This window comes from Marmota marmota, unplaced genomic scaffold (assembly GCF_001458135.2).
Source record: "Marmota marmota marmota unplaced genomic scaffold, marMar, whole genome shotgun sequence".
NCBI lineage: Eukaryota > Metazoa > Chordata > Mammalia > Rodentia > Sciuridae > Marmota > Marmota marmota.
This window is the reverse complement of record NW_026000241.1, coordinates 30,782,367-30,808,606: the sequence shown is the minus strand read 5'-3', so window position 1 is coordinate 30,808,606 and position 26,240 is coordinate 30,782,367. Positions and strand designations below refer to the sequence as shown.

The 26,240-nt window shown below is 38.7% G+C and overlaps 1 protein-coding gene across 2 annotated transcripts; it reads left to right on the top strand.

The window, feature by feature from the left end:
• Nucleotides 1-2,694: 2,694 nt before the first annotated feature.
• On the top strand, nucleotides 2,695-25,970 carry Ybx3 (Y-box binding protein 3). 2 transcript variants are annotated; one of them, XM_015489586.2, is made up of 10 exons: nucleotides 2,695-3,183; nucleotides 7,211-7,274; nucleotides 8,207-8,240; nucleotides 10,685-10,774; nucleotides 12,824-12,946; nucleotides 15,845-16,051; nucleotides 21,856-21,953; nucleotides 23,634-23,805; nucleotides 24,137-24,237; nucleotides 25,404-25,970. In XM_015489586.2, exons 1-9 carry the CDS (start codon nucleotides 2,925-2,927, stop codon nucleotides 24,200-24,202), a joined length of 1,113 nt encoding a protein of 370 aa, XP_015345072.1. In that variant the 5' UTR covers nucleotides 2,695-2,924; the 3' UTR covers nucleotides 24,203-24,237; nucleotides 25,404-25,970. The 2 variants fall into 2 exon arrangements, with proteins under 2 accessions (XP_015345072.1, XP_015345074.1); XM_015489588.2 differs by lacking the exon at nucleotides 15,845-16,051.
• Nucleotides 25,971-26,240: the final 270 nt, after the last annotated feature.

The window sequence follows — 26,240 nt, the reverse complement described above, 5'->3', positions numbered from 1 at the left end:
CTTATGATTCCAGTGGCTGCAGAAGAAATTATGAGAACCACTGGGACTACAGTTTGAGATCTTCAGTGAAGTGTCTCTGGTTTTCCCTCCTTCTGCCCTTCCAACAGTTGTACAAGCTTTTACCTCCTTCATACTAGGAATAGAGTGGCTTTTGTTTTCATGACCAACTTAGTCATTGCTTAAAAATGATTGCTGTCATCAATTAGATGATTCTTCTTTTTCTTCTTCTTCTTTTTCGGTTCAGTTAATTTTAAGAAATAATTATATTTTCTTATAATACAAAGTTTTATTATTTTAATTATTTTTAATTTTTTTAAATTATTTTTTTTATTTTTTATTATTTTCTTATAATACAAAGATAGTGAGAAAATTTTAACATCATATGGAAACAAACAAACAAAAACAATCTTAGAGTATGCTCCATTTATTCAAAGTTGGATCCTCATAACAGTACTTGGGCACTCCGTGTGTGCTTAGTAAATATAGGAGTGAGCGCATGAGTTAATAAGTGAGGGAAGGAATGGATGTAATTATGTCCATCTGTACCCAAGTTGCTTCCTAGTTATGATTATTAAAACAACATAGATCTTGTTTGTTCTCATTAATTCTCTCTAGATTTATTTAGCACGGTACCAAGAACTCCCAGCTGCTTTTTTTGGATGAAAATGATGACTAGTTTCGGGAGCCATTCCAGCACAAATTCTAGGAAATCTCACAGTGCAACTGTAATTACTTTAGGGTCTTCCAGAGGTTGGAGACCACACCTGTTAATTATGAATTATTTTCCAAGAGTGAATATATTAAAAAAATAAATTTGATGATTCGATCAGTTTGAAGAGTTCACTTCTTCCCTTTAGTTTTGTAAGAGGAATTGAACCTGGGGCGCTTTACCACTGAACTACATCCCTAGTCCTTTTAATTTTTTTTTTTTTTTAATACAGAGTTTTGCTAAGTTGCTGAAACTGGCCTTGAATTTGCTATCCTCCTGCCTCAGTATCCTCAGTTGCTGGGATTACAGGAGGGCACCACTGTATTTGGCTCTCATTTTCTTTTCCCCTTGTAATTCAATTCTGAATGACATACAGAAGGAAAAGCTTTTTTTTTTTTTTTTTTTGATAAAAAAATGTCAATGACCTGAGGGCTGGGGATATAGTTTAGTTGGTAGCTTGTCTCTCATGTACAAGGTCCTGGGTTCAATCTACAGCACTGCCAAAAATAAATAAATAAATAAAACCCCAAAGTTCTATATTTTGCTATTTTTTTTCTAAGAATTTATTTTCTTTAATATGTACTTGTCATGGCTGGAACAACAAAGTAAGAATGCAGGACACTTTCATATTGATAATGAATATGAAGATAAGTAAATAAGTTTAGGAGAATTGGTTACTCTCCCGCACAACATGGGGATAAACCCAGGATCTTGCAAATGCTAGACAAGTTCTCTACCATTGACCTACATCGCCAGTTCATTGTTAGTTTTCATTTTGCAAACATTAAACTATATTTAAGCTACATTCTAAGTACTGTGCTAACTAGTGGAGACACAAATATGAACTATATTTACCTACCCTCCTGATGTGGGGCAAACAGATGAATTCCAGGGGGAAAAAAGGGGGAGGGGTCGTTCGAGGGAACTGAGAGTTTAGAAGAGGAGAGTTTGTTGGACCAGACTCGGGAGTCACATATGATAATCTCATCTACTTGTCATAACCCTTTAAGAACCTCTCATAAAGAAGGAAGCTGACCATGAGACATTGAATACCTTATATAATTTCCTTAATAAAGAGCTGAGCCAGAACTAATGGGGGCTCTGCCTGAACCCTAGAAGCCAAATAGTCTCGTATTCCAGGTCACAGCCTCTTCTGGCCATGTGTTTAGCATCATTCAGCTCATTCTTTAGAGGCCACGTGGGCTCTTCAAACTGGGAATAATGTTTATTGGGTGATCTGTTTCTTTGTACCTCTCATCCTACAGGCTAAGAAAGCTCAGTTACTTAAGCTTTCACCAGCTCGCTGAAGCAATCAGAGCAGAAAGCAGGATGTGGATCTATTAAATTTTTTTCAAGTACATTAATAAGTACATATTAACAACCCTATACCTGTGGCCTTTGAATTAGTATAAAAACCGAAGAATTTGCATTAATTCTCTGAGGTCTGGACCTCAATTTTACCACCTGTGGGCTATGGATTAAATTATATGCAAATTACCTTTCAACATCTAAGTGTCAAACAGTTTTAAGATTTTATTGTTCAAGTTCTTAACTGCTGTAGCAAGAATAATTTCTAGTGTTTGATAAATATTGGATGAGTACATGTAAAGGGTTTAAAAAACGTGTGCTTTGAGTGAAGCGCAGCGTAATTTGGATGCCCTATTTTATCTCTCTTAAAGGTCAATTTCAGGTGTAAAATGTCCTGGGGGAGGAGAGCCTCTTTGTCCTGCTCCGACAAAGGGACAGCAGCGCGGGTTCCGCTAGAAACCCCAAATTACAATCCAAACTTCACATTCACCCTTGCTTTTCTTTAGTCTCCAACCCCGCCGCCGCTCTCCAGCTCCAGGCGGATTGGTGAGTTGGAAAGTGCACCAGGCGCCTTTAAATGCTAATGAGAAGAGATGCCCAACTCTGGAGCCAAGTTTCCCCACCCTCTTCCCTCCCCGCCCTTCCCTCGCTGGCCGGTGCGCCGCCTAGAAAAACTTGTGCGGGGCCATTTTTGGGGCAGTAAGATCCAGCGAGGAGCCCAAGCGCGAGCGCGCAGCCCGAGAGCTCGAGCCGCCTCCGCCGCGAGACGCCCCCTCGGCCGCCGCCGCCTGCGCCGCGAGATCCGCACCGGCCTCCCTGAGAGCGAGCCCGGCCGTCGCGACCACCAGCCGCGCCAACCGCCGACCAACCGCCACCGAGGTGCCCGAGTGAGAGCAGAGGAGGCGGCATGAGCGAGGCGGGCGAGGCCACCAGCACCACCACCACCACCCTCCCGCAGGCTCCGGCGGAGGCGGCCGCCGCGGCGCTTCAGGACCCCGCGCCCAAGAGCCCTGTGGGCAGCGGCGCGCCCCAGGCCGTGGCTCCCGCGCCCGCCGCCCTAGTCGCAGGAAACCCCGGTGGGGACGCGGCCCCGGCAGCCACGGGCACCGCGGCCCCCGCCTCTTCAGCCACCGCCGGCAGCGAAGACGCGGAGAAAAAAGTTCTCGGTGAGTCAGCGTGGGATGGTCGGTGCAGTTCCAAGTGGGGAGGCCGGCGGCCGGCCCCCGAGCACGAGTGGGCAGCTCCCGCTGAGTTCCCACCCAGTCAGGAGAGGCTGACAACACCGGGTCCCCTCGCCCCGGTGCAGGTTGCCGCTGGCTCCCCTCTCTGCAGGCGCTGCCAGGTGAGCGCGCCGCGCCCTGCGCTCCACGCGACCCTTTGCACCTCCCTCCTGAGTCCGAACGGCCAAGTTGGGGTCTTGACTGCTGTCACACAAGCGGGCACTGCCACTTGTTCTTGTAGTGGAGAATGCCTTTATCCAAAAAGAAAAGGGGAGTCCATCTGGGGAAAGAGACCCCGGGTAGGGATCCATGTGGATGTAGTGATGCGACAGACACGTGGGCCCTGGACAGTTCTTGCTTAGTATATGGGAAAGGACAGCATTTCCTTTGGGGACGCAGAAGGCGCAGAAAGAGACGCGGAGAGGAAAGTGGAAAGACTGCCGGGGAGGCTCAGGTGTCTGTCCCTGACGCCCTTCCCACATGGGCTTGGGAAAGACGCCATGCTTCTGTCGGCCACATGCCGGCAAAGAGATGTTGCAATCCCCTCTGGGAAACTTGGGTCTTGGTCTCGCGTCCTCCTCCCCCTTGTGTGCCCACTGATGCAAAGAGCCTTTCAGTGTTCACCAATCGCTACACGTTTTTTCTCTTCCTGGACTGTGGGAACGCACGTGGTGTAGCAGCTGAAAAAACTTCGTCGGAAGTGGGGGTGTGACGTCTGTTCAAAACACGGTTACCTTGGGACTTATGACTTAGGAAGGGAAACAGGAAGATGAGAAGTTCAGATCTGGGGGGCAGAGATTTAGAAAGAGTTTTTGTGGTGGTTATTGGTTTTGTCATTTATTTCAGTGTTCTCATCTTTTGAGAAACGCCCTGAGTGAGGCTTTAAACAGGCTTGCAAAGCAGGTGGGTGGTGAATAAGCTCACTTGAAGGGCGTGTGCGCATAGCATTCACCCTTTGAAACCGGAAAGTTAACAGATGGTGTAGGATGCTTCAGAAAAGTTTTTCCTTGTTTTGGGTGGGGCATGTTTGTGTGATTTCTCTGAGCCTTGCCTCCCAATTAGAGAGTAGAGGCAATAATGCAAAGAAAGATAACAGGATTTAGTGTTCTCCACCTTGGGGACCACTTTTCTTTTTCCAAGAATTTTTGGTCAGTTTCTGCCAAACAGCATGCGAAGTATAACCTGTGTGGGTTAAGAAATTAAATAACCCTCTTTTTATGCTGGACTTAAAAAAAAACCCTTAAATCTATTAATATTATAATTATGATATTGTTTCCACTGAGTATTTTTTGAAACACCTCCAATGCAAAATTTGCGGGAGAGACACTCATGTCATCCAGAGTATTGTTATGTTCTTAATAATATGCTATTTTCAACAGAAGCTTTTGCATTTTTTTCATTTAATCCTGTACCTTTCTTAAATAAGGAAAGCAGATATTATCCTTAAAGATGAAGAAAGCGTATCAATTACCAACTACTGTTCTGTTCCTACCAGATCCCCTTTTATCTTCCCCCAGCTAGATCCAAACTGTCTGAAAATGAAGGACAGCCTTCCACATGACACTTCAACACTGTTTGTCTCTGTCCAGTGTGTTCTGCCATCTTCTGTCCTTTGCCAAGCAAACACATGGATGCCCAAAATGTGCTAGACACAGTGCTGACTGAAATGGATATCTGTTCTTGGATTCTCTAATTCTAGTTTTTCACTGGCCTTAACTTTAGTTCGTAGAGCACATAGTCCTGGGAAAATATTTACATGGATAGAATAAAACTTCCTTTTTTTTTTGGTACTTGATATTTAAAAACCACAGGTACTTATTCCCACCCCTTTTTATTTTTTGATTTAGGGTCTCATTAAATTGCTTAGGGCCTTTTTCTCTTTCTTCCAGGCATTTAACCACATCTCCTTCCCTTTTTTTTATTGATTTTTTAAAATAAATGATAGTGGAATGCATTACAATTCTTATTACACTTATACAGCACAATTTTTCATATCTCTGGTTGTGTATAAAGTATGTTGATACCAGTTCATGTCTTCATACATGTACTTTGGATAATGATGTCTATCACATTCCACCAGCCTTGCTAATCCCCTGCACCCTCCTTTTCCCTCCCACCCTTCTGCCCTATCTAGAATTCATCTATTCCTCCCATGCTCCCCCTCCCTACTCCTCCCCTCCTTCCCTTTTTAAATACTGTATTTAGAGACTGGGTCTCACTAAATTGCTGAGGCTGGCTTTGAGCTTTCTGATCTTCCTGCCTCAGCCTCCTGAGCTGCTGGTACTACAGGTATGCCACTGCATCTGACAAGGGCCTCTCTGATAGCTGAGGCTGTCTGTCCTCAAACTTGCAGTCCTCCTGCCTCAGCCTCCTAGTGCCTGGGATTATAGGGTTGGGTCACCATGCCAGGCTGAAATAAAGCTTCCTAGTGAACATTATGGAAGCCTTATAGTAACTTCATTTACATTCCCCCTCAAGGTTGCCCCGCTTTGTAACACTCTTCCCCTTGCATATATGAAGTATGTTTATAATTATGGTTTTAAGAAAGAATGAACGATTTTGTTTGATTAAAGTCCTTGGAAATAGTGATAGAATTTGGATTTTTGTGGGTGGGGGTGCTTGGGATTGACTTTACAAATTAGCTACATCCCCAGCCATTTATCAAACTGGCCTCTTTGTACATTTGCATCTGAAAAATCAAATGGTTTTTCTTCCTGGCTGCTCTAATTAGAATGGCCTCAAACTAAAGATTTGAATTTGCACTAGAGAATGCTTAGTCAATGTGGGCTGAATGACTTCTGCCCCCCCCCTCAAAAAAAAAGCTAAAATATCAAGCTTAGCAGTCTAACAACTCAGAACTAACCCTGCCCACAACATAACATGGCAAGTTCTAATTACTATTTTAGTTTTGAATTTTAAAAACTGAAGCCCTATTATTTATTTTATAGTGCAGCAGCTTGGATTAATGTTAATTGTTACTTCCATTCTCTACTTTTATTTTAAACAGTAATCTTCTGTCAGGTTCTGTTTCATTGAATCTAGATGATTCTTTATGCATTTCCTGAATTTACACATAGGTATTTCCTTAGAGGCATTAAATTTGACTTTCACAACTGATTCTGAAAACAATATTTAAAATAGTTAAAGTAAATATCTACGAAATACAGTTACATGAAGTTAATAATTTGTTTATATCTTTTTCTCTTAAATCTAAAATTTGTCATTCTATAGAAATGGTCTTGCTCATGACAGAATGTAGAGTCAATAATCAAGTTAAAGGGGGATTTTATAGAAAATGTCAAGTTTAATTCCCACCTACTGAAGAGAGTAGGGTAAACAATGAAACAACCAGAATTCTTCACTGTGGTTTGAAAAGCCTGTTACATCATGTCTCAGGGTGGTAAGTACAGAACTGGATTGAGACAGCATCAGTTCTATTAATACTCTTGACTCCTGGTAGGCCCCCATTTGACTAGAAGATGACTGTTTTATAGACTGCCTATTAACAATAAACTAGGGGGTTTCTTATTCAGGTTTATTTAGTGTTTCAAGTCTGAAAATGGTGTGGTAAGGTCATTCATTTATCTACACTCCCCCTCAAGGTTGTTCCTCTTTCACACTTACTGAATTTTTCTGCATTAATACTTGGAATTTGAATCTTAAGCAGCACTTTTTTCTCCCAACATTTTCTTTATTTTTAATTACTGCAGAATTTAATTACTGTGTAGAATTGTGACCACTCTGGCTTACAACTTTAATGAAAAGTTGAACAAAGAAGAAAGGTTTAGTTTTCTGAAAAGTAACTCCTTATGATATCTTGCTCCATTTTCTTTTCCTAATTTATTTTGGAATTAAGCTGTTAATGGTTTACTCAGGTATGTTTGGGTTTTGTATAATGTTATCAAGATCTTAGTGATATAAGCTTTATCTCTTTGTAGGTCAGATATAATTTATCTGCTTAATTCCATTTTAGCCACCAAAGTCCTTGGCACTGTCAAATGGTTCAACGTCAGAAATGGATATGGATTTATAAATCGGTATGTATGTGTACATCTGTGTTTTAAATTTACACTTATGTTGTAGCACCTGCAGTTATAAATCCTTTACCATACTTTTAATGGGTTGTATACATTTTTAAGGTTTATAAGCACTATATTCTCATTTTTAAGCCACTGGTCATTGAATTTTAATTAAAATATGTCTAGAACACTAACATAACTGATTTCAAAGTATCTAATCATTAGTAGAAAAACATCAGAAACTGGAAGAATAAATGAGTCTATCCATAATTTCACAGATGGAGAAATGGAGTCTGAGACTGGTCAAGCAACTTTCCTTAGGTCACACAGTAGTCAATAATTGAGCTGGATCTGTACCCGGGTCTGGTCCAGGTCCTCAGAGGAAACTAGTTTTCTTTAAAGTATGATAACTCATAACCATACAGGAATGAGGATACACCAAGCTCTTGAGAATTAAGATGTTTTAATAGAACATTGTAGTTTTCTCTGCTTCCCTCCCTCTTTAAACAAATTCTTCTAGTTTCTTCCTTGTCTGTTTTGGTGAGGTAGGGTGGGGTGGAATGGTGGGAAGGTTGTTTTAAGTTTCAGTGTAAGGAGAGCCTAGTTCACAGCTGTGCCCTGTCCTTTTGACTGTCTTGCTTTGCTTTTGCTGGGAGGAAAATCTGGGGCTCTGGTTACATACCATGTGATTTAGGAAGAGATGAGAGGAAAGGGATGTTTCTGTATGTTGAGTCCTGTGTTTGGCTCTAGTACTGTGGTAATGTGGAAGGGTAGGATGGGTATTTTGGCAGAGTTAGTTTTTAATGAGGATGGATTCTAGGTGTCAAAATTTAGAGGATACAAAAAAATTTATGTTGTAAAGGTCTTGAGATCTGAAGTCATGATACATTGTTCTTTAGGTTTATCCACATATTTAGTACCTCTAATGGTGAGTTTTTGTCTCCCAACAGAAATGACACCAAAGAAGATGTATTTGTACATCAGGTAAGAGGAATTGTAAATATTATGTTTGTTGTATGAGGAAGGGTGTTTATAAACTGCTGCTGTTTCTCTGAAGCGAGTCCTACAACTTATTGTATTCTAAACTCTTTCTGTGTTTGAGACATTTTAAGAGTGCAGATAAACTCTCCTGTCCCATCATTAATTATTTTTCAGTTTTAATTTTGCAGATGAATGGAGTAATTTAGTTGAACCAGTTTTTTAAAGCCTGCACCCTTAGCAAAAACCGTTCTGTTTCTGTATTAGCATCCTATTCTCCTTACAGGGCGGGTTCTCTTCAGTGTTTGGCTGCAATCATCTGGCTTTTGCATGGGTGTTGGTTAAAGCTCCTATAACTTGAGGTAAACAGCACAGTGAATCAGATAGTTGGAGTGTGTGTATCCAAGATGTGAGAAAACTTCCGATTCCCCAAGGCAGTTCTCCTGTTAATATAAGCATGCGTAGCACATGTCCAAGTCAGAAGATCCACCTTCTCTTATGAAGGAAATATAGAAAATGGCTAAGGTATATACAAGATGGGCATCTGCTATAGCTGTCTTTCTTTCTTTACATTATTAGACTAAGGATAAATAGTCTATTATGTGTCCTAGAATACTTGCTTTAAAATACAGAGAAGTTGTACCTATGTTGGCTATTCTTTTTGTATGTTTAGCCTTCAGTGAATTGGCTGAAATAAGTGTTTTTCATGTAGTATGGCAGTAGGTACCAAATGCCAGTGCATTTACCTGTAGGTCTCTCAAGCATCTGGTTTTCTGTGTTTTTTGTGTCCTATTTAGGTTTGTGTGTGTGTTGGGATGGAATTTGCGTGTGGAGATAGCAGTATCTGAAAAGCTCTCTGATTGTGGTTTTTCCATCCTTTATATTTCTGCTTGATTGGATATATTTTCATTTTTACATAGATAATTTGAGTAGATTTTTTTTTTTTTTGATGAGATACAGTAACTTTTAAATAATAGCATCCTGAAAATAAAGTGTCGCTTGTAATATCTGGAGGTTCATAGACATTCCGGGGTAAGAGCTCCATTCAGTGACTGTTAGAGTAAAGGAGTTTCTCTGTGCTGGTGGCCGGCTTATTTGCCTGTGAGTGTATGACCTGATTCCAGCCCCATGAGGTTGTGTGGTGAGTCACCTCTGTGTTGGGGCCTGCCCAGTTTAACAGGAAAAAGGGAACAAGCCGGTAGGGAGGGGCTGTTTTTGGAATGGCTGAACATTCGTGCTGCGTGCGCAGATATCCTGTCCTGAGCTGCCTTTTTTCCTCTGTGGGTGAGGTCTCTGCCCTATTGGCTCAATCTTTTTTTTTCCCCCCTCTGCCTCCTACTCAGAGTAGGGGAAGGGCCGGATTACACATGCCTAATCGCTTTATAAAATAAGGTTGACCTAGTTCCATGCAAACTCCAGAGCCCCTTTAACTGTTTAGGGATACCAGCCAAAGAAATGGAAATTTGTTGCAAGAAAAATATTCTCTCCCTTTCATTGATTGAAAAAGGGAAAGGGGCCTTTTCATAAGCAGATATTTAGGCAGAATAGCATCTTCATTAAGCTTTTAATGAGTTATTGGAAAAACTGTAGGGAGTAATTATCAAGTGAATGAAGTGATGGGAAAAATATTCAATGAATTTCATGCAGGTACAGTAGAGGGATCTGAATTTTCTCTACTGCCTTCTCCCCATCAGGGCTGTTAGCTTTGTGGCTTCAGATAAATCACTCAATTGTCAGCCCAGCATTTCCTTATCCACAAAATGGGATGGCAGGGGAGATGCCAGATTATCACTAATATTTTGATTCCTGAAGTAATTGTATTTATCAGGTGGTGCATGCCTGTAATCTCAGCAATGTGGAGAGACTGAGGCAGGAGGATTGGTAGTTCAAGGCTAGCCATAGCAACTTTGTGAGGTTGTAGCTTAATGGTAAAGAACCCCTGAGTTCAAACTCCAGTACCCCCCAGTGCCTCCCCAAAAAAGGAATATTTATCTCCTTGGCATTTCTTTTTATTGTTTTTTTCTGTTCTTCATCACCCACCACATGTTCACATTTTATACATTCTTTTAACGTTTACAGTTTTGTCTAGTATACAGAGCATCTGTACCTAAAATGTGTGCTTGTGTGTATGAAGCTGCGCTTCGACTTTTGAAGCTTAATGGTTTGACGTAACCATTATGATGATCAGAGCAAAACAAGTTTGTAATAACTATGTATTTCTCTTTAATCCACTTGCCAAGATGAATTTTGAAGAACAATAAACCAAGAAAGTAATGGACTGTAGTTTTGTAAGGTTTTTGTTGTTTTGGAGATTCAGAGTAGTAGAAGAATGGTAATAGTAATAATAGGACAACAGTTGCTTCAATCAAGTTCAATCTGTAAATTTGATTGTGATGAACTTGCTTTAATATTGAAATACATCTTAAATGCAATGTTTGTTTTTTTGATAGACTGCCATCAAGAAGAATAACCCACGGAAATATCTGCGTAGTGTAGGAGATGGAGAAACTGTAGAGTTTGATGTGGTTGAAGGAGAAAAGGTGAGAAATTGTGGTTGCATTACAAACTATACTGGCATATAGCTTTGTGGCATAAAAAATGGCCTTTGGATTTCCTATGAATATTTGTTGGATTTTTTGTATGAGAGGAGTAAGTGACTTTTAAGCAGAAATAATAGTAGCAGCTGGGCATAGTGGTGCATGCCTATAATCCCAGCGACTTGGGAGGCTGAGGCAGGAGGATCATGAGTTAAAAGCCAGCCTCAGCAATTTAGGGAGGCTCTAAGCAACTTAGTGAGACTCTGTATCAAAACAAAGAAAAAAAGGCCTGGGGATGTGAAACAGTGGTTAAGCACTCCTGGGTTCAATCCCTGGTACCAAGAAAATAAAAATGAATGAAAGGAATAATAGTAGTACATTCTTATATTTAAATTAAAAAAATTTTTTTTTTGGTGATAATGGGGATGAAACCCAGGAGTGTTCTATCATTGATCTGTGTTTCCAGCTCTTTTTATTTTTTATTTTTTTTGAGATAGAATCTTGCTAAGTTGCTCAGGCTGAGCTCAAATTTGTGATTATCCTGACTCAGGCTCCCGTGTACCTTGGATTATAGGCTTGAGCTACTGAGCCTGGCTTAAGTAGAAATATTTTTCATTATTAAATGTCATTACATTCTTTGTGTTATTATTGTTTTGTAGTTCTAGGGATTTAATCCAGGGGTGCTCTACCTCTGAGCTCTATCCTCAGCCTTTTTTTTTTTTTTTTTTTTTTTGAGGCAGCATCTTTTAGTTGAGGCCTCAGTCTCCAAGGTCACTGGGATTACAGGTGTGTCTCTCTTCACCTGTCTAACATTCTTCAGAAAATTAAATGACATTTTAAAAATTTTATTTAATAAATGATAAACACTGATTGTGAAAGAAGCTAATTTCCCCCAATTTATAAAATGCCCGTTTTTTGGAACCAAATATTTATAATTTGTTGCATGGCATTAAAAATAGATTGAAATTGCCTGGCACAGTGGTGCACGCCTATAATCTGAACTGCTTGGGAGGCTGATGTAGGAGGATCACAAATTCAAAGCCAACCATAGCAACTCAGTTAGAGAGACCCTGTCTCAACAAAATAAAAATGGCTGGAGATGTGGCTCAGTGGTTAAGCACCCTTGGGTTCAATCCCTGGTACTAAAAAAAAAAAAAAAAGAAAGAAAAAAATGCTTTAGGGCAGAAAATTTATAAGACTAAAGTTTTTGGATTGATTTGTAGGCACTACTATATATAGTAAAGCATATTTTATTCTCAATAAAAGAAGGCTCACATTGAATATAATCACTCTTCTTTCTTTGGGTCTCAGAAAACTGAGGTGTTTTGATAGCCATGTTTTTTTCAGAGGCTGTCAATCCAGAAAGCCTATGGGTCATCTTGAAGAATTTTTTTATGCCATTATTTATTTAATTACAATACTACTAAATGTTCCTCATGTTTTGATTTTAATCAGTAGTCTTTTTGTAAATTTGCTGTGGCAGGGAATCATAGCAGCCGAATGAATGATAAACTGATTGACTAACTCCCATGCACCTGCCCTTTCCACATGCATATAAAGTCTGATAGGCTATTTTTAATGTCCTTTGTCACAATTTTACTTTTATATTTTTGAAGCATTATTTTATACTTTGGCTCCTGAGATAAGAATGCTCATCTATTTCAAGCACAATAGGAAGGTATAAAGAGGAATTGCTTGTGTGGAGTCTGTTTTACTTAATCAAAGACCCTTTCTTCTTGTTGGTGCCAAGGAGGGAGAAGTTTTACTTTCAGTAACTTAATGCTGACTTGGTGTGGCACATCACTGCAATCCTGTCTACTTGGGAGACTGAGGCAGAGGATCAAGTTCAAGGCCAGTCTTGACAACTTAGTGAGACCCTGTTTTGGATTAAAATTAAATAACTCAGTGCTGCACAGAGCTACATGAGTAGGGATTCTCTTGGTACTTCTTGGGCTAACCTAAGTTTCAGCATTTTAGGAAGATTATATTATCTCATTTCTCTGCCATTAAGGAATATTTATTTGGAGGTTGTCTGTTCATTTTCTTCCTCAGGGTGCTGAAGCAGCCAATGTGACTGGCCCAGATGGAGTTCCTGTGGAAGGGAGTCGATATGCTGCTGATCGGCGCCGTTATAGACGTGGCTACTATGGCAGACGCCGTGGACCTCCCCGTAATGTATGTTGAGTCTGTTTCTAATTAGTGATTGGAAAGTTTTTCAGCCAGTTGTGGTGGCACACCCCTATAATCCCAGTGACTTGGAAGGCTAAGGCAGGAGGATTTCAAGTTCTAGGCCAGCCTGGGCAACTTAGTGAGACCCTGTCTCAAAAGTAGAATTAAAAAGATGGGGATGTAGCTCAGTAGTGGAGTTCCCCTGGGTTCAAATCCCAGTTTCACAAAAACAAAACAAAACCACTTAATGAAATGGAAACAAATGTCTTATATTCTCCTGGAGGCAAGACAAGTGATTCCCCAGCTTGGAAACTTGCCAGTTAGCAGTTTTATCAGGATGTATTTGGCTGCAAGTAACAGACATTTTTGTAATAAAGAGACTTAAAAAGTAGGCAGTGCCAAGATTATAAAGGCTTTGTCTTCATTTCTTTCTTTCCTCTGGCCAAACCTAGTCACGTGGCATTTGCTGGCATAGGGGATAGGATTGCCACCCATATCTTAAAATCTGTTGTTCCTTACTTGAAACTGACACTGTTGACCTCAAAGAAAATCAGTATTTGGTTAGCAAGGAAGAATGATGAATAATTAGAGAATAGGCAGTCAAAAGTGCTGGTCACAAAATGTGATTTTTAAACTATTTAGTGAAACATTTTGCTACTATTTTAAAGTGAAAAAGCAATGAGGTTTTTGGTTTTTTAGATTGGTCCCTGTCTACGGAGGCTGAATTTAAAGGGGTCCTCTCAAGGCTTGCATAAGGAACCCCCTTATAAGGTTGTAAAGACCTTATTAGATTTGAGTTCATTATGAACTGATAATGTGAGATAATAAAATTATCTAGATTTCTATGTTTTTAAAGTAAGAACCAAGGTTCAGCACCATAGAATAAAACTCAGGATGTTTTGTGAGCACAGGATGGGCTACCTATATCTTGCAAAGAAACTTCTAAAAAATATCAGTAGAACAAAACCTGCGGATTGAGAATTGACATACCTTCTACTTAAATGCTTTTGTTTCTTTTTCTATCATATTCACACCCTGGCTAAGTTGATTTTTTTTTTTTTTTCCTCATGTTTGTTAGGATGTTTCACTTGTTCCTATATTTTTCTTTTATTTTGTACTTGATTTTTAAGAATTAGCCAGATTGTTGTGGTAGGAATGAGCTATAGTAGCAGTTTACTGCCTCATGTTAACTTACAAGTTCATTTCATATACAGAACTCTAGCTGTGATTAATTTGACTCCTAGTTGATTCAGAAGTAAAAGTGCCAGAAAAATTGTCAAGTAAAAATTTTTTTTGAAGACTTTTTCCTCCATAAGCTAGAAAAAATACTTGGAAGAATTTCGAAATTTTTATTTCTAAGTATTTATAAATGGAAGTTTTCTGTTGTAATATCTAAATATTGACAACTTGTTCATTGTTTGTCGAGTATGGTCAACACAGGTGGCTTTATTATTATTGTAAAGTTCTTTTTAATTTTTTAATGGTGATGTGATATAGTAATTTAAGCAAAAATGTAAAATGGTTCCCTTTATTAATAGGGGTCTATTTTGAAATGGTTGACTCATTACTATTTGTTAAAATATTTTAAAACTAATATTTCTGAAAATATAAAGCAGTCCCTTGGTTTTTAAATGTTTGGTTTTGGGATCTATTTATGCACTTAGATTTTTTTTTCTTTGAGGATCCTAGAGTTAAAGTGTGTTTATATCAATACTGTTAGCCATGTGTGGTGGTGCATGCCTGTAACTCCAGTGACTTGGGAGGCTGAGGCATAAGGATCACAAGTTCAAGACCAGCCTCAGCAACTTAGTGAGGCCCTCCCTGAGCAACTTAGTGAGACCCTTTCTCAAAATAAAAAAAGGTTTTGGGGTATATGTACCTCCGTGGCAAAGCACCCTTGGGTTCAATTCCCCAGTACCCCCCGACACACACACACACACATACAAAATCATATTAGAAATTAAATTTAAAATAACTCATTATACATTAATGTAACTAACATTTTTTTATTATGATTGGAGTGGTTTTGCCTTACACATTTACATATCCTTTGTATAGTTTAATAGATTGGTGAACTCTCATTTATTCTATATTTGTCTGCCTATAGATTGCATGTCATTGTAACCTGTGAAACCCAGTCACTTATGAGAGATTAATGGAGAAAAGAAAAATAGCACCTTAGTATGAGGATATTTTGATTTTGCTGACTTTGGAAGGTTTCAAAGACCCCACCACATTTTGAGAAGCATCTTAGGAAATATTCCTCTTAGGTTACACAGGCTCATGCTGGAAGCAGTGGCGCATGCCTGTAATCCTGGTGACTTGGGAGATTTAGGCAGGATTGCAAATTTAAGGCAACCCCTGGCAATTTAAGGAGATGCTGTCTCAAGCTTTAAAAGGTTGCAGGGGCACTGGGGATATAGCTAAGTGTCCCTGTATTCAATATCCAGTACTGCAAAGAAAGTATTCTCATAATATCATAAAAATGTAGATTTTCTTGATGTTCCCCTTTGTCCCAATGGATGGTAAATGTTGGAAGAGACACATTTAAATGAGCCAATTATTACAGATTGTGTAGATGTCCTTTGGGTGGTTGGTCAGCTGGTCACCCATTCTAATTAGAAGACTGACTATGAAATTTGTTACAGATTTATTGCTCTTGCTTTTCTGCTTGGTGTTTCATCTGCATAGATCTACTTTAACCTTAATGTAATTTATCCCAGGGAATCCCATGATAACTTGGGCTAAATGCATTTTGTCTGTATATTGAAAGGGATTATTGTATTGCTTTGGGAATATATTTTTTTTCCTTCTGCTTTTGGTGTTAATCATCCTAAGTGTGGTGTTCTTTGGTCCTTCCCTTGCTGAAACTTCCTCTGAACCTCTGTTTCTTTGCTTCGCTAGTACGCTGGGGAGGAGGAGGAGGAAGGGAGCGGCAGCAGTGAAGGATTTGACCCCCCTGCCACTGACGGGCAGTTCTCTGGGGCCCGGAGTCAGCTGCGCCGCCCCCAGTATCGCCCTCAGTACCGGCAGCGGCGGTTCCCGCCTTACCACGTGGGACAGACCTTTGACCGTCGCTCACGGGTCTTTCCCCATCCCAACAGAATGCAGGTAAAATTGCACCTGGAACTTCTCAGCAGTCCTCACCCTTCCATCCTTCTTTGCCTCTTCCTCCTCCTCCTCCTCCTCCAACACCAAGAGCTGGAAATAAAACTTTGCTTGTGGCTTCCTGATGCTACGAAAGCTGAGGCAAGGCCCTCATTGGGCTTTTTCAGAGCATTGATTCTAGAAACATCTCTAAAAGCACAACCACATGAGCTATGCCTGTAATAGAAAGGTAGGGTAGCATTTCTGGTTTATAGGAAAAATAAGAGAAAGTAGCGACACAGGTAGTATGTTTATAAGCTCGCACTCCAAAGGTACTTAAGACCTGAATTTGAATCTTAACCACTGCTGCTTATGATCTGTGATGTTTCAAGAAAGCTATGTTTTACAGACCAAGTCGTATAAAGCATGCAACATTATGCCTGCAATAGAAAACACTTATAAAATACCAAATTTATATGAGGTGATGCTGATTTTAAGAAAACTAACAAAATAGAAATTGTTGGATGTTTATTCTCTCTTTTTAAAAACTACACAATATTATTAGTAGAAATGTTATGAATTCACTGTTCTTAAACCAACTTTGCATTTTCCAGGAAGTAGGAAAACCAGGGGTAGAGTGTCATATTTTTATCACTAGCTACTTTTTCCTCCTTTGTGTCCTAGGGTTTTCCTCTCCCTGCCTTTCAAAAATGTTTTGACTGAACATTATGTTCTGTCTGGTCTTTGCAACTCCTGTCCCATCATGCATGACTGTGTTCTTTCTACATTGCTTCTTGTTTTTTTCCCTTCTACTCTTCAACAGCTGCCCCTGACAAATGTGCTAAAAATAACAAGCAGACTTACATATATGGAGACCTTGGGTATACGAGACATAGTAGGTTTCTTTAGGGCAACTCTGGGCTTCTAGGAAATTAGGACAGGAAAAATTGAGATTGTGAGATTATAATATCTATATTTTTGGTGTATTATTATTATTGCCATTATATACACACACATATCCTATTTTATGAGAGTATAGTATTATTTTCCATTCATTGTAAAAAGAGTATATTGAGGGGCTAGGGATACAGCTCAGTAGGTAGCGTGCTTGCCTTGCATGCACAAGGCCCTGGGTTCAATCCCCAGCACCTCAAAAAAAAAGTATATTTAACCTTAGGAATTAAAGATTCCAGCAAAGTGACTCCTTAATGCTCTGTAGAACATTGCAGATGCTAGTTGAACATACGTGCTCGTTCCCAATAATCTAGCTGCATGTGCTTGTTTTTAATGCAGACTGACCTTTTCACCCATCCATTTTGGAAGTAGAAGCCATCTTAGATGTCCTCAACAATTTTCCCTTTTTACCTCTGCTATACATTGCAACCAAGTTTGGGTATTAAGTGACATTAATAAGTTTCCTAAAGCCAAATCAAGAGCAACAAATGAAAATTCCCAAGTTCCTTATAATTATGCCATAGGTTGTCACTGTAATATGCTAAAAGTATAGGTTGATATGTAGGATGTTAAAAGCTATTGATAAATAGAAAGTTTAGACAACATTCCTTTCTGTATACAATACTATGAAATTTATTGGGTGCAACGAGGGGAAATGATGCTATCCAGGTCAGTAACAATTGTGTTAGGCTTCAGAACACAAAATAGCATGATCTATAAGTAACTAAAATGCTTTCATTTTTAAAGACAATAACTACATGTTTGGAAATTAAGTAGACTCATTGAGCTAATACCAACTATTATCACCTAAGAAAATATTTGAAGGAAAGGGAGTGACATTATTTGGCATCTACCAAGTGGCAGATGTGTGGAATCAGTTCTTACTCTGTCCTCTCTACCTTATTAAAATTGACATCTAGCTTTATGAAATTGGCAGTGGTTTTCATATATACATAGATTATATATAATTTTTTTCTGGAAATGAAAAGATTTGAATATTTTTGAAAACACTGACATTTTTATCCAAGGTGATGTTGTTAAGAGGTGGTAGAAATTGATTTAAATGGTTCATGCCTTCCTTTTCTCTCATTCCACTAGACTCTTATGCTTTAAATATTAATTGATGTTTTTGTCAAAAGTTTTTGAAGAAGGAGCAGTTTGTCTTATTCAGGAAACTAAAGGCAGGCTTGTGGTTGGTGTGAGTGGTGGGTATGAGATATTAGAGGAAATTGGGCACCTTGATAGAGCACAGTAAAGGACTTTTGTCTTACTTGAAATATGATGAGAAGCCAGAAGAGGGATCTGATCAGAAAAGAAAGAAAAATGCTTGGGTAGTTATTGGACTGTTTCATGGAGACCAGACTATGGGAGACTATAGCAGAAGTCAGCCTCTGTGATTTCCCAAAGCACAGATAGTAGTGGGTTGGGTTAGAGGCTGGCAGTGGAAGGTGGGAATGAGTGGTCAGGATTGGGACATGTTTTAAAAATAAATGTGACAGCATTTAATGATGGCATAAATGTGTGTTATAAGGAACAAACAATACCTTTGTGTGTGTGTGTGTGTGTGTGTGTTTTTTTTTTTTTTTACCTGAACAAATGTAGGGATATTGAAAAAGGTTGGATTTGAGGCGAAAGATGAAAAAATTTGGAGATCATTCCCCTGTGTTACAATTTACATTCAATCTGGGCATGGTGGTGCACACTTATAATCCCAGTGGCTCGGGAGGCTGAGGCAGGAGGATCACAAGTTCAAAGCCAGCCTCAGCAAAATTGAGGTGTTAAGCAACCCAGACCCGTGTAGTTTTAGTATTAAGGTTGACAAAGTCTCTGGAGCTCTCTGAGTGGTGTTTGAAAAGGCCTAAGGAAACCTTGGTCTTTCAGTTACCAAAGAAGATCATGCGCCAAGCTAGAGGTAGCCTCTGAAGGGCAGACATGGGACTGCAGGTATAATTTGGAGTCATAAAACGCTTGAAGCTATAGAGCAAGATGAGATTAACTGAGTGCAGGTGAGAAAATGATCTTGGGACTGAGTCTGGGACATAGTAATAAAGATTAGGAAGATGAGGGTTATTGTCTGGCAAAGGACATTGGGAAGGAACCTCAGAGCAAGTATTTTAGGAAGGATATGTGTTTAGATGCTGTTGATCAGTAGAGGGAATTATTAGGTTTGGAGGTCCGTGGTATGGGGAGGGCAAAGTTTGATTGGACTGAGATAGTAAATGGAAAGAAGTTTATGCTCCTGGAGTGGTTACTGTGGGTGGCAGTGGTACTAATGGGGGATGTTTTGTCTTTAATATATTTGTGTATAAAGGAGCTCAAAGAAATGGGTAGTGACTCCAGGAGGATGAGATCAGGACAAGAATTTTGTGTTTTACAATTTCATATTTTACAATGGTGAGTTCCCCTTGGTGTGTTACCCCATATACCTCACCATCAACTTGGTTCTAAAGCCATTAGGTGGGGCTAATAAAGAGATTACCTATTTTACACACCCACCCACCTATGCACTTATTACGTATATTCGCATGTACACAGGTAACTACATTTCTTTAGTTCTTTCCACTAAAAGGTTCTGAAAGTAGGAATGCTCTTAACAGCATTGAGCATACCTGGGCCCAAGTTTTATTTATTTTTTTTCCTCCTAATTACCACCACTCTTAAATAGAAGTTTCTTTGGTGATACAACTGATTTCAGAACTAGGAGAGAGAAAATAAAACACAAGCCTGGAACATCTTGTGCCAGAAAGCAAGGACGTTTTTCAAAGAATGTTGGAGGCATGTCAAGAGGACATGAGCCAACCTGAAGGGATTCCTATTGGCCAGTAATGATAGTAACAGAATATAACTCATTGAATAAAATGGAAAACTATGAGTCCATACAGATATAAATAATAAATGAACATATTGAAAATTTTGAAGACCAAGATTTTATAGACTGAAAATACATCCTTTTAAAATAATTAATAATGGGAACAGGCTCCATGCAGTGGTGCACACTTATAATCCCAGCAACTTGGAAGACTGAAGCAGAAGGATCATAGGTTCAAAGCCAGCCTCAGCAACTCAGACCCTAAGCAATTTACCAAGACCCTGTTTCAAAATAAAATATGAAAAGGGCTCGGGATGTTACTCAGTGGTTAAGCACCTTGGGATCAATCCCTGGTACCAAAAAAAAAATAGAGGAGGAACAGGTCAACTTTTAGCAGAAGATCCTGGCAGATGCTACCTTTACCACTTAGCAAAAGGAATATTGTCAGTAATGGTACAAATTGAAGCCATCTGCCACCTAATAGGATACAATGAGAAGAATGCTGTGTCACCTCTGACTTTCTGGTCTCAAATGCATGAACTAAGTCTAGTCATTATGAAACACCACACAACCCAAATTGTGGGATCTTTTACAAAATATTTAAACTTGTCAAAGGTCATGAAAAACAAGTAAAGATTGACAAAATGTTCCAGACAAAAAAAAGACAAATTCAACACATGATTCTAAACAGGTGGGGGTTTTTGTTTCCTATTAAGAATATTACTTGAGACAAATGGGTAAAACTTTAATGGGTCCCGAGGATTAGATTCTGTACTTCAACTTTTTTCCATAAGTATGTGATTATTTCAAAATTTAAAAAGTGAAAAAAGATAGATGGTACTTCAGTGCATTGTATACCTTGAAGGGACATTTATAAAGAAGGAAAAAATTTACATAGTGAAGGGAGAGAAGGAGAGGATGAATAGAATTAGCATACTCTAGCTGGGAATATAGAGGATTTGGTTTAGATACAAGCCTGAACCACTTATCCTATGTAATAGGAGAGGAGAAAATAAATGCACATGGAACAATGCAGAAATTTTCTTCTTAATTATTTCTTTTTTCCTAGTGAAATATGGAGGTTGGTATTTGCTTCTGAAGTGTAGAAGGGATGTAATTTGTCAGATAAGGTTGATTTGTATGCTTATATTGTAAAGAATCTCAGAGCTGCCAGGCATGGTGGTGCATACATGTAACCCCTGTAACTCGGGTGACTGTGGCAGGGGGATCACAAGTTTGAGACTAGATGGGCAATTTAGGAAGACCCTGCCTCTGAAAATAAAAAGGGTTTGGGATGTGGCTCAGTGGTAAAGCAGTCCTGGGTTCAATCACCAGGACTCTTCACCCACAAAAAAATAAAAAGACTCAGAGCATCAGTGGGTAATTGTTTGTTGTTTTGTTTTTATTTCTTTCCTCCTCCTAGAGGGTATACAGAATGTTAATTTTATTTCCCCAGATTAAAATAAATTACAAGAAGGTATTTTTCTCTTTAGTTGTTATTCTTAACACAGGTGGTAAAACTGAAGAAATCATGGGGGAAAGCATGGTTTTAAGGTTTGGTTTTGTAGTGCTGGCATGGAACTGAGGGTATTGCACATGCTAGGTAGCCTCTCTACCACTGAAATATACCTCCAGACCATGGATAAGATTTGGATGAACCTCTATAGAAAACTTTAATGGTACTGGGAAAACCAGTGTGTGGAGTTTGTAGATCTGAGTTTGAAACAATTGAAAAAGTCTCACTGCTCAAGTGTGGCATTCCATTTCCCTTTATAAAATAAGATTTTATTAAAGACTTGAGTGTATCAGGTTTCAAAAAATGTAAATATTGTAAATTAAGCTGCCCAGAGATAAGACAGAAAGCTCTCAGGACTGAATCCTCCTTTCCTATCACTCACAAACCTCTAATAATAATAATAATAAAAAAATAGTTCAGTAAAACTGCCCAGTTTTGCAGTTAAGCACTTTTGTTTTTTACTTTAAAAAATGTTTATGAACTACACTGTGGCTCTATTCTTATTCTCTGTGCATGACACTTATTTTCCACTGTCATTGCCCTCTGTAGGCTGGTGAGATTGGAGAGATGAAGGATGGAGTCCCCGAGGGAGCACAGCTTCCGGGACCAGTTCATAGAAATCCAACTTATCGCCCAAGGTACCGTAGGTACGTAACATTTTCCACAATAATGATGACCAGTTCAAAGACTTGTGAGTGACAGTAGAATGGATTCGGGCACAATGGGTTTGTTCTGTGGATTAATTACATATTTGGAAGATGTGGCTGTTTTGAACACATGCCCGAGTTGTTTGACTCAGTCATTTGTTTTCCTATGGTGATGTGAAATTTTCCTCTTCTGAATACCTAGAATGTTTAGTTATCCCTGTACCAAACCACTATTCGTATTCTGCAACTTTCATGGGATATAAATTAATACTTAATTTCATTAAGTTAAATGAGAAACAGAAATTAATTGGTGAGCAAGTCAATGGTAGTGTTACAAATGAAAAAGAATTGAGTGTTAGAGTATTTTTAATAACTCAGGTGATCTGGTGGGATTAAATTGGGCTGTGGATCATTGCCTAAACTTAAATTGCATTGTTTTATTTAGTAGTTGTATGTCATTGGGCAAGTTCCTGGACTCTTGTTAATTTGTTGCTACCAGATCTGTAATTTGCATATTAAGAAGTGTACAGTGACCAGTAAGATTAAATGTACTGTTTCATCTATGATAATTAATATGGTACCCTCAACAAATAAAGGATATTATTACTAGTATTAGTGAAGGACTGTTATTTGTACTAGAAGTGTTTCCAGTTTCATAGTTTTTCAGATTTTGGACTATTTGGAAACTTTACAGGTTTTGAGCATCGCTAATCTGAAAATCTGAAATGTTCCAAAGTCTGAGTGTTGTTTCAGCACTCGATAAGTTTGAGTTTGGGATTTGGGGATTAGGGGTACTCAATTTGTACCTTGAAGTTTGTTGATAAGGATTTATTTAGTGAAAGAAAAGTAAGTGCCGGACATGGTGGTTTATATTTACAATCACAGTGGCTTAGGAGGCTGAGGCAAAAGAATTGCAGGTTCAAAGCCAGCCTCAGTGATTTAGTGGGGCTGTAAGTAACAAGAGCTGGGATGTGGCTTAGTGGTTAAGTGCCCTTTGGTTCAATCCCTGGCACCGCCCCCCCCTCCAAAAAAAAGAGCAAGTATATTATATTGGGAAAGAATGAATTTATACTAGGCTATGTCTCCTTCCTCAAAAGATGACAGTTTTAGGCATAATCATAATACTAAAAAGTTTCAAAAAGTCTCTTCATAGTGTCCCAGCTAGAGTCATCCCTAACTGCCTGATCTTGGGTAAGTCGTGTTTGGCCTTTTTTGGTCTATAATAAAAGCAGCAGCACTTCCAAATGGTTCAAGCAAATACTTATCTCTTCACCTGTTGGTTTTCTAACTATAAATTTAGCTCACAGAATTAACATTAAAATTAAATATTCAATGTGAAAATATACTAGCACAGGCTTTGGCAGACAGTAATGTTTTCTGCCTGTGTTTAATCTCCTTAGTTCCCACTAGACTATGCATGAAGGACTGATCAGATCCCTCTTTTTTTTCCATTTTCTGTTTGTTCACTCAAACATGTATTCAAATGAAAGAGGAAAATAATGGAGAAATAAGTTTATTTTTTCTTAACTACAATTTTGTTCCATTTACTGTATTGGCCTGTGAATGATTCTAACAGTAAGTACTCATCATTTCACTTTCTACCTTTAACAATAAGCCGTATGTTCTTGAGAATCCCTGTCTTGTGGCACTTGTTCCTTTTGCTTTGTATTCCTGCTCTAGGGGACCTCCTCGCCCACGACCTGCCCCAGCTGTTGGAGAGGCTGAAGATAAAGAGAATCAACAAGCAGCCAATGGTCCAAACCAGCCATCTGCTCGCCGTGGATACCGGCGTCCCTATAACTATCGGCGTCGCCCCCGTCCTCCAAATGCTCCTTCACAAGATGGCAAAGAGGTAAAAGCCAGCCCATCAGGGATATTGCTGCATCATTGTTAATTAATCATGTCAAACTTTAGCATGTAAGAATGGGGCTCTCATGTTAAGGGAAGCTGCCTTTAAGCATGAGTTGAAAGCAGTTGTATGTACACAGTAGATATTATGGAGCACTAGTGGTGCTTAATGGCCAGTTGAAAAGCCACCCTTCTCTAGTACTAATCTTTTGGCTCACATACATATGAATAGTTAAATTTTGCATGGTTATTTTCTTAAATGTGCCAAGACCCTTTAAACTTCCCATAACATCAGGGTGGATTCATTTTAGTTTACAGTTTGTTTTGTGTTGTAGACCAAGGCAGGTGAAGCACCAACTGAGAACCCTGCTCCAGCCACCGAGCAGAGCAGTGCTGAGTGACACCCAGCTCCCCAGGCACCTTCACCACCAGCAGGGTAAGAGCATGGGCGGCCCAGTCTTGAGTTGGTAGTTTCTTTTAAATAGCACTGATTTCTCAGTAGTAGCAGAAATTTAAACTAGTTCTGTGATTCATCTGTGCCAACCCCTGTCTCCATTGGGATTCTGGAGAAAATTGTTTTGGTGGTTCACTATCTCTGGGATTGACCTTATTTGGATAAGTTTTGGGGGTGTATACATGGAGACAGTTGATATTCAACTTTTTTCTAGACAGCTTTTAATTGTTAATACCTCTTTAAGAAAACTGATTCCGTGGCACTTAGGGGCCAATTTGATAATTTTCAAGCCCCTGACATGGGCTTGGTTTTTTTTCTTTTTTTTCCTTTGGTAACCATTATTTATTTTGAGGCAGTACAGTGTATTTTGTAACATCCAAAGGGTTTACATATCCAGCACATACTGTTTTGCAGCTCGAGTTTGCTAGGAGATCTTGAATTTTGAGTGGCTTATGGATCCTCTGCTTTAGTGATGTCTGTGATGTTTGTCACCTCTGGAGTTTTATATATTTCTTGCTTGTTGCCCTTTTCATTAGTTTTTAGTTAAAAGGGATATAATGAAACCTGATGTTATTTATTAAGACATTGTTAAAATTTTATAAATAAAATTATGGGGTTTTTATAAATACCTTCTTTAAGGTCACTTGCTTTTTTTTTTTTTTAATTTTTTTTTAGTTGTTGATAGACCTTTATTTTATTTATCAACTGTTTTGAAATGGCTTTAGCCTTTTACTAAATAGTATTATTTGTAGGCATTGTTCCTAAAGAAATACTCCAAAATGTGGCAGGAAACAACTTTCTACTATGTACAATTTGACATTGGGGACAAGGCTAACTAATGACGGTAGATATGTATTAGGAGGTATGTTGCAGCCACTAAAATATTATAATGTGAAGAGTTATGGATGTTAAACTATTTGTTAAGGCCTCATGGTGGTAATTCTATAATTTTTTACTATTCTGCTTTTCTGATTTATTAGAAAAGTATTTTATTAACAAGTAACAGTTTACAAATCTATTTAAGATGTATACATCTTGTTTAGAACCTTTGACATGTTTTTAGAATTATGAAAAATCATTTTTGCCTTTTGATTGTTTAAGTTGATCATTTTTGACACTTTTATAAGTTTGATTTTAATGTTTTCCAGGTGACCTAAAGAATTAATGACCATTCAAAAGTAAAGCAAAAAGCACACCCACGACCTTACCAACACCAAAGAAACATCTAAGCAATAAAGTGGAAGACTAACCAAGATTTGGACATTAGAATGTTTACTGTTATTCTTTGAGAAACTAACAACTGCGAAATGAAAATGTCAGCATATTTTTCCAGCAAGCTGCCATTCCGGGAATGCCTGCACAGAGTACGAGAGAGCAACCTCCCCAGTTTCAGCAACCACTAGGTTTATATTTTTTTCCTGGTTTTTACTGTTTTGGTAATATGAATTGAAAGAAGAAATATTAATACCACATGGGGAGAACCCCAACCAAAGAAATCTGAAATATATAGTAAATGCTTTTTTTTTTCCTTTTTTGTTCATTTTGGATGCTGGTGCTAAACTTACAAGTGTCATGATTTAAAAAGAAATTTTATGCCCTTCTTATTTATTTCTAGGATGAGGGGAGGATAACATTTTTGCTTTCTTATGTGACTCTCTTTGAAAATGTGCAGTATGAATTCCTCAAAAATAAAATTTTTACCCTTCAAAGGAAAAGATGTGTAACTGGAGTATATTTTCCTATGTCAGTATATTTTCCTCTCCTTCTCCCCTTCTTCATTCACCTAACTTGGTTAATAATAGCAAATTCAAAGCCACTATAGGTGAATTAGTGCTATTTAATAAATTTTTGTTATGAGTTTGAGATCATAGAAAATTAGATTTCTTTTGAAATGTACAGCTGAGAATTGGCAAGTTCATGTTCAAGTTGGGTAGTAGGCATGAATCTTTTTTTTTTTTTTTTTTTTTTTGGGGGGGGATACTAGA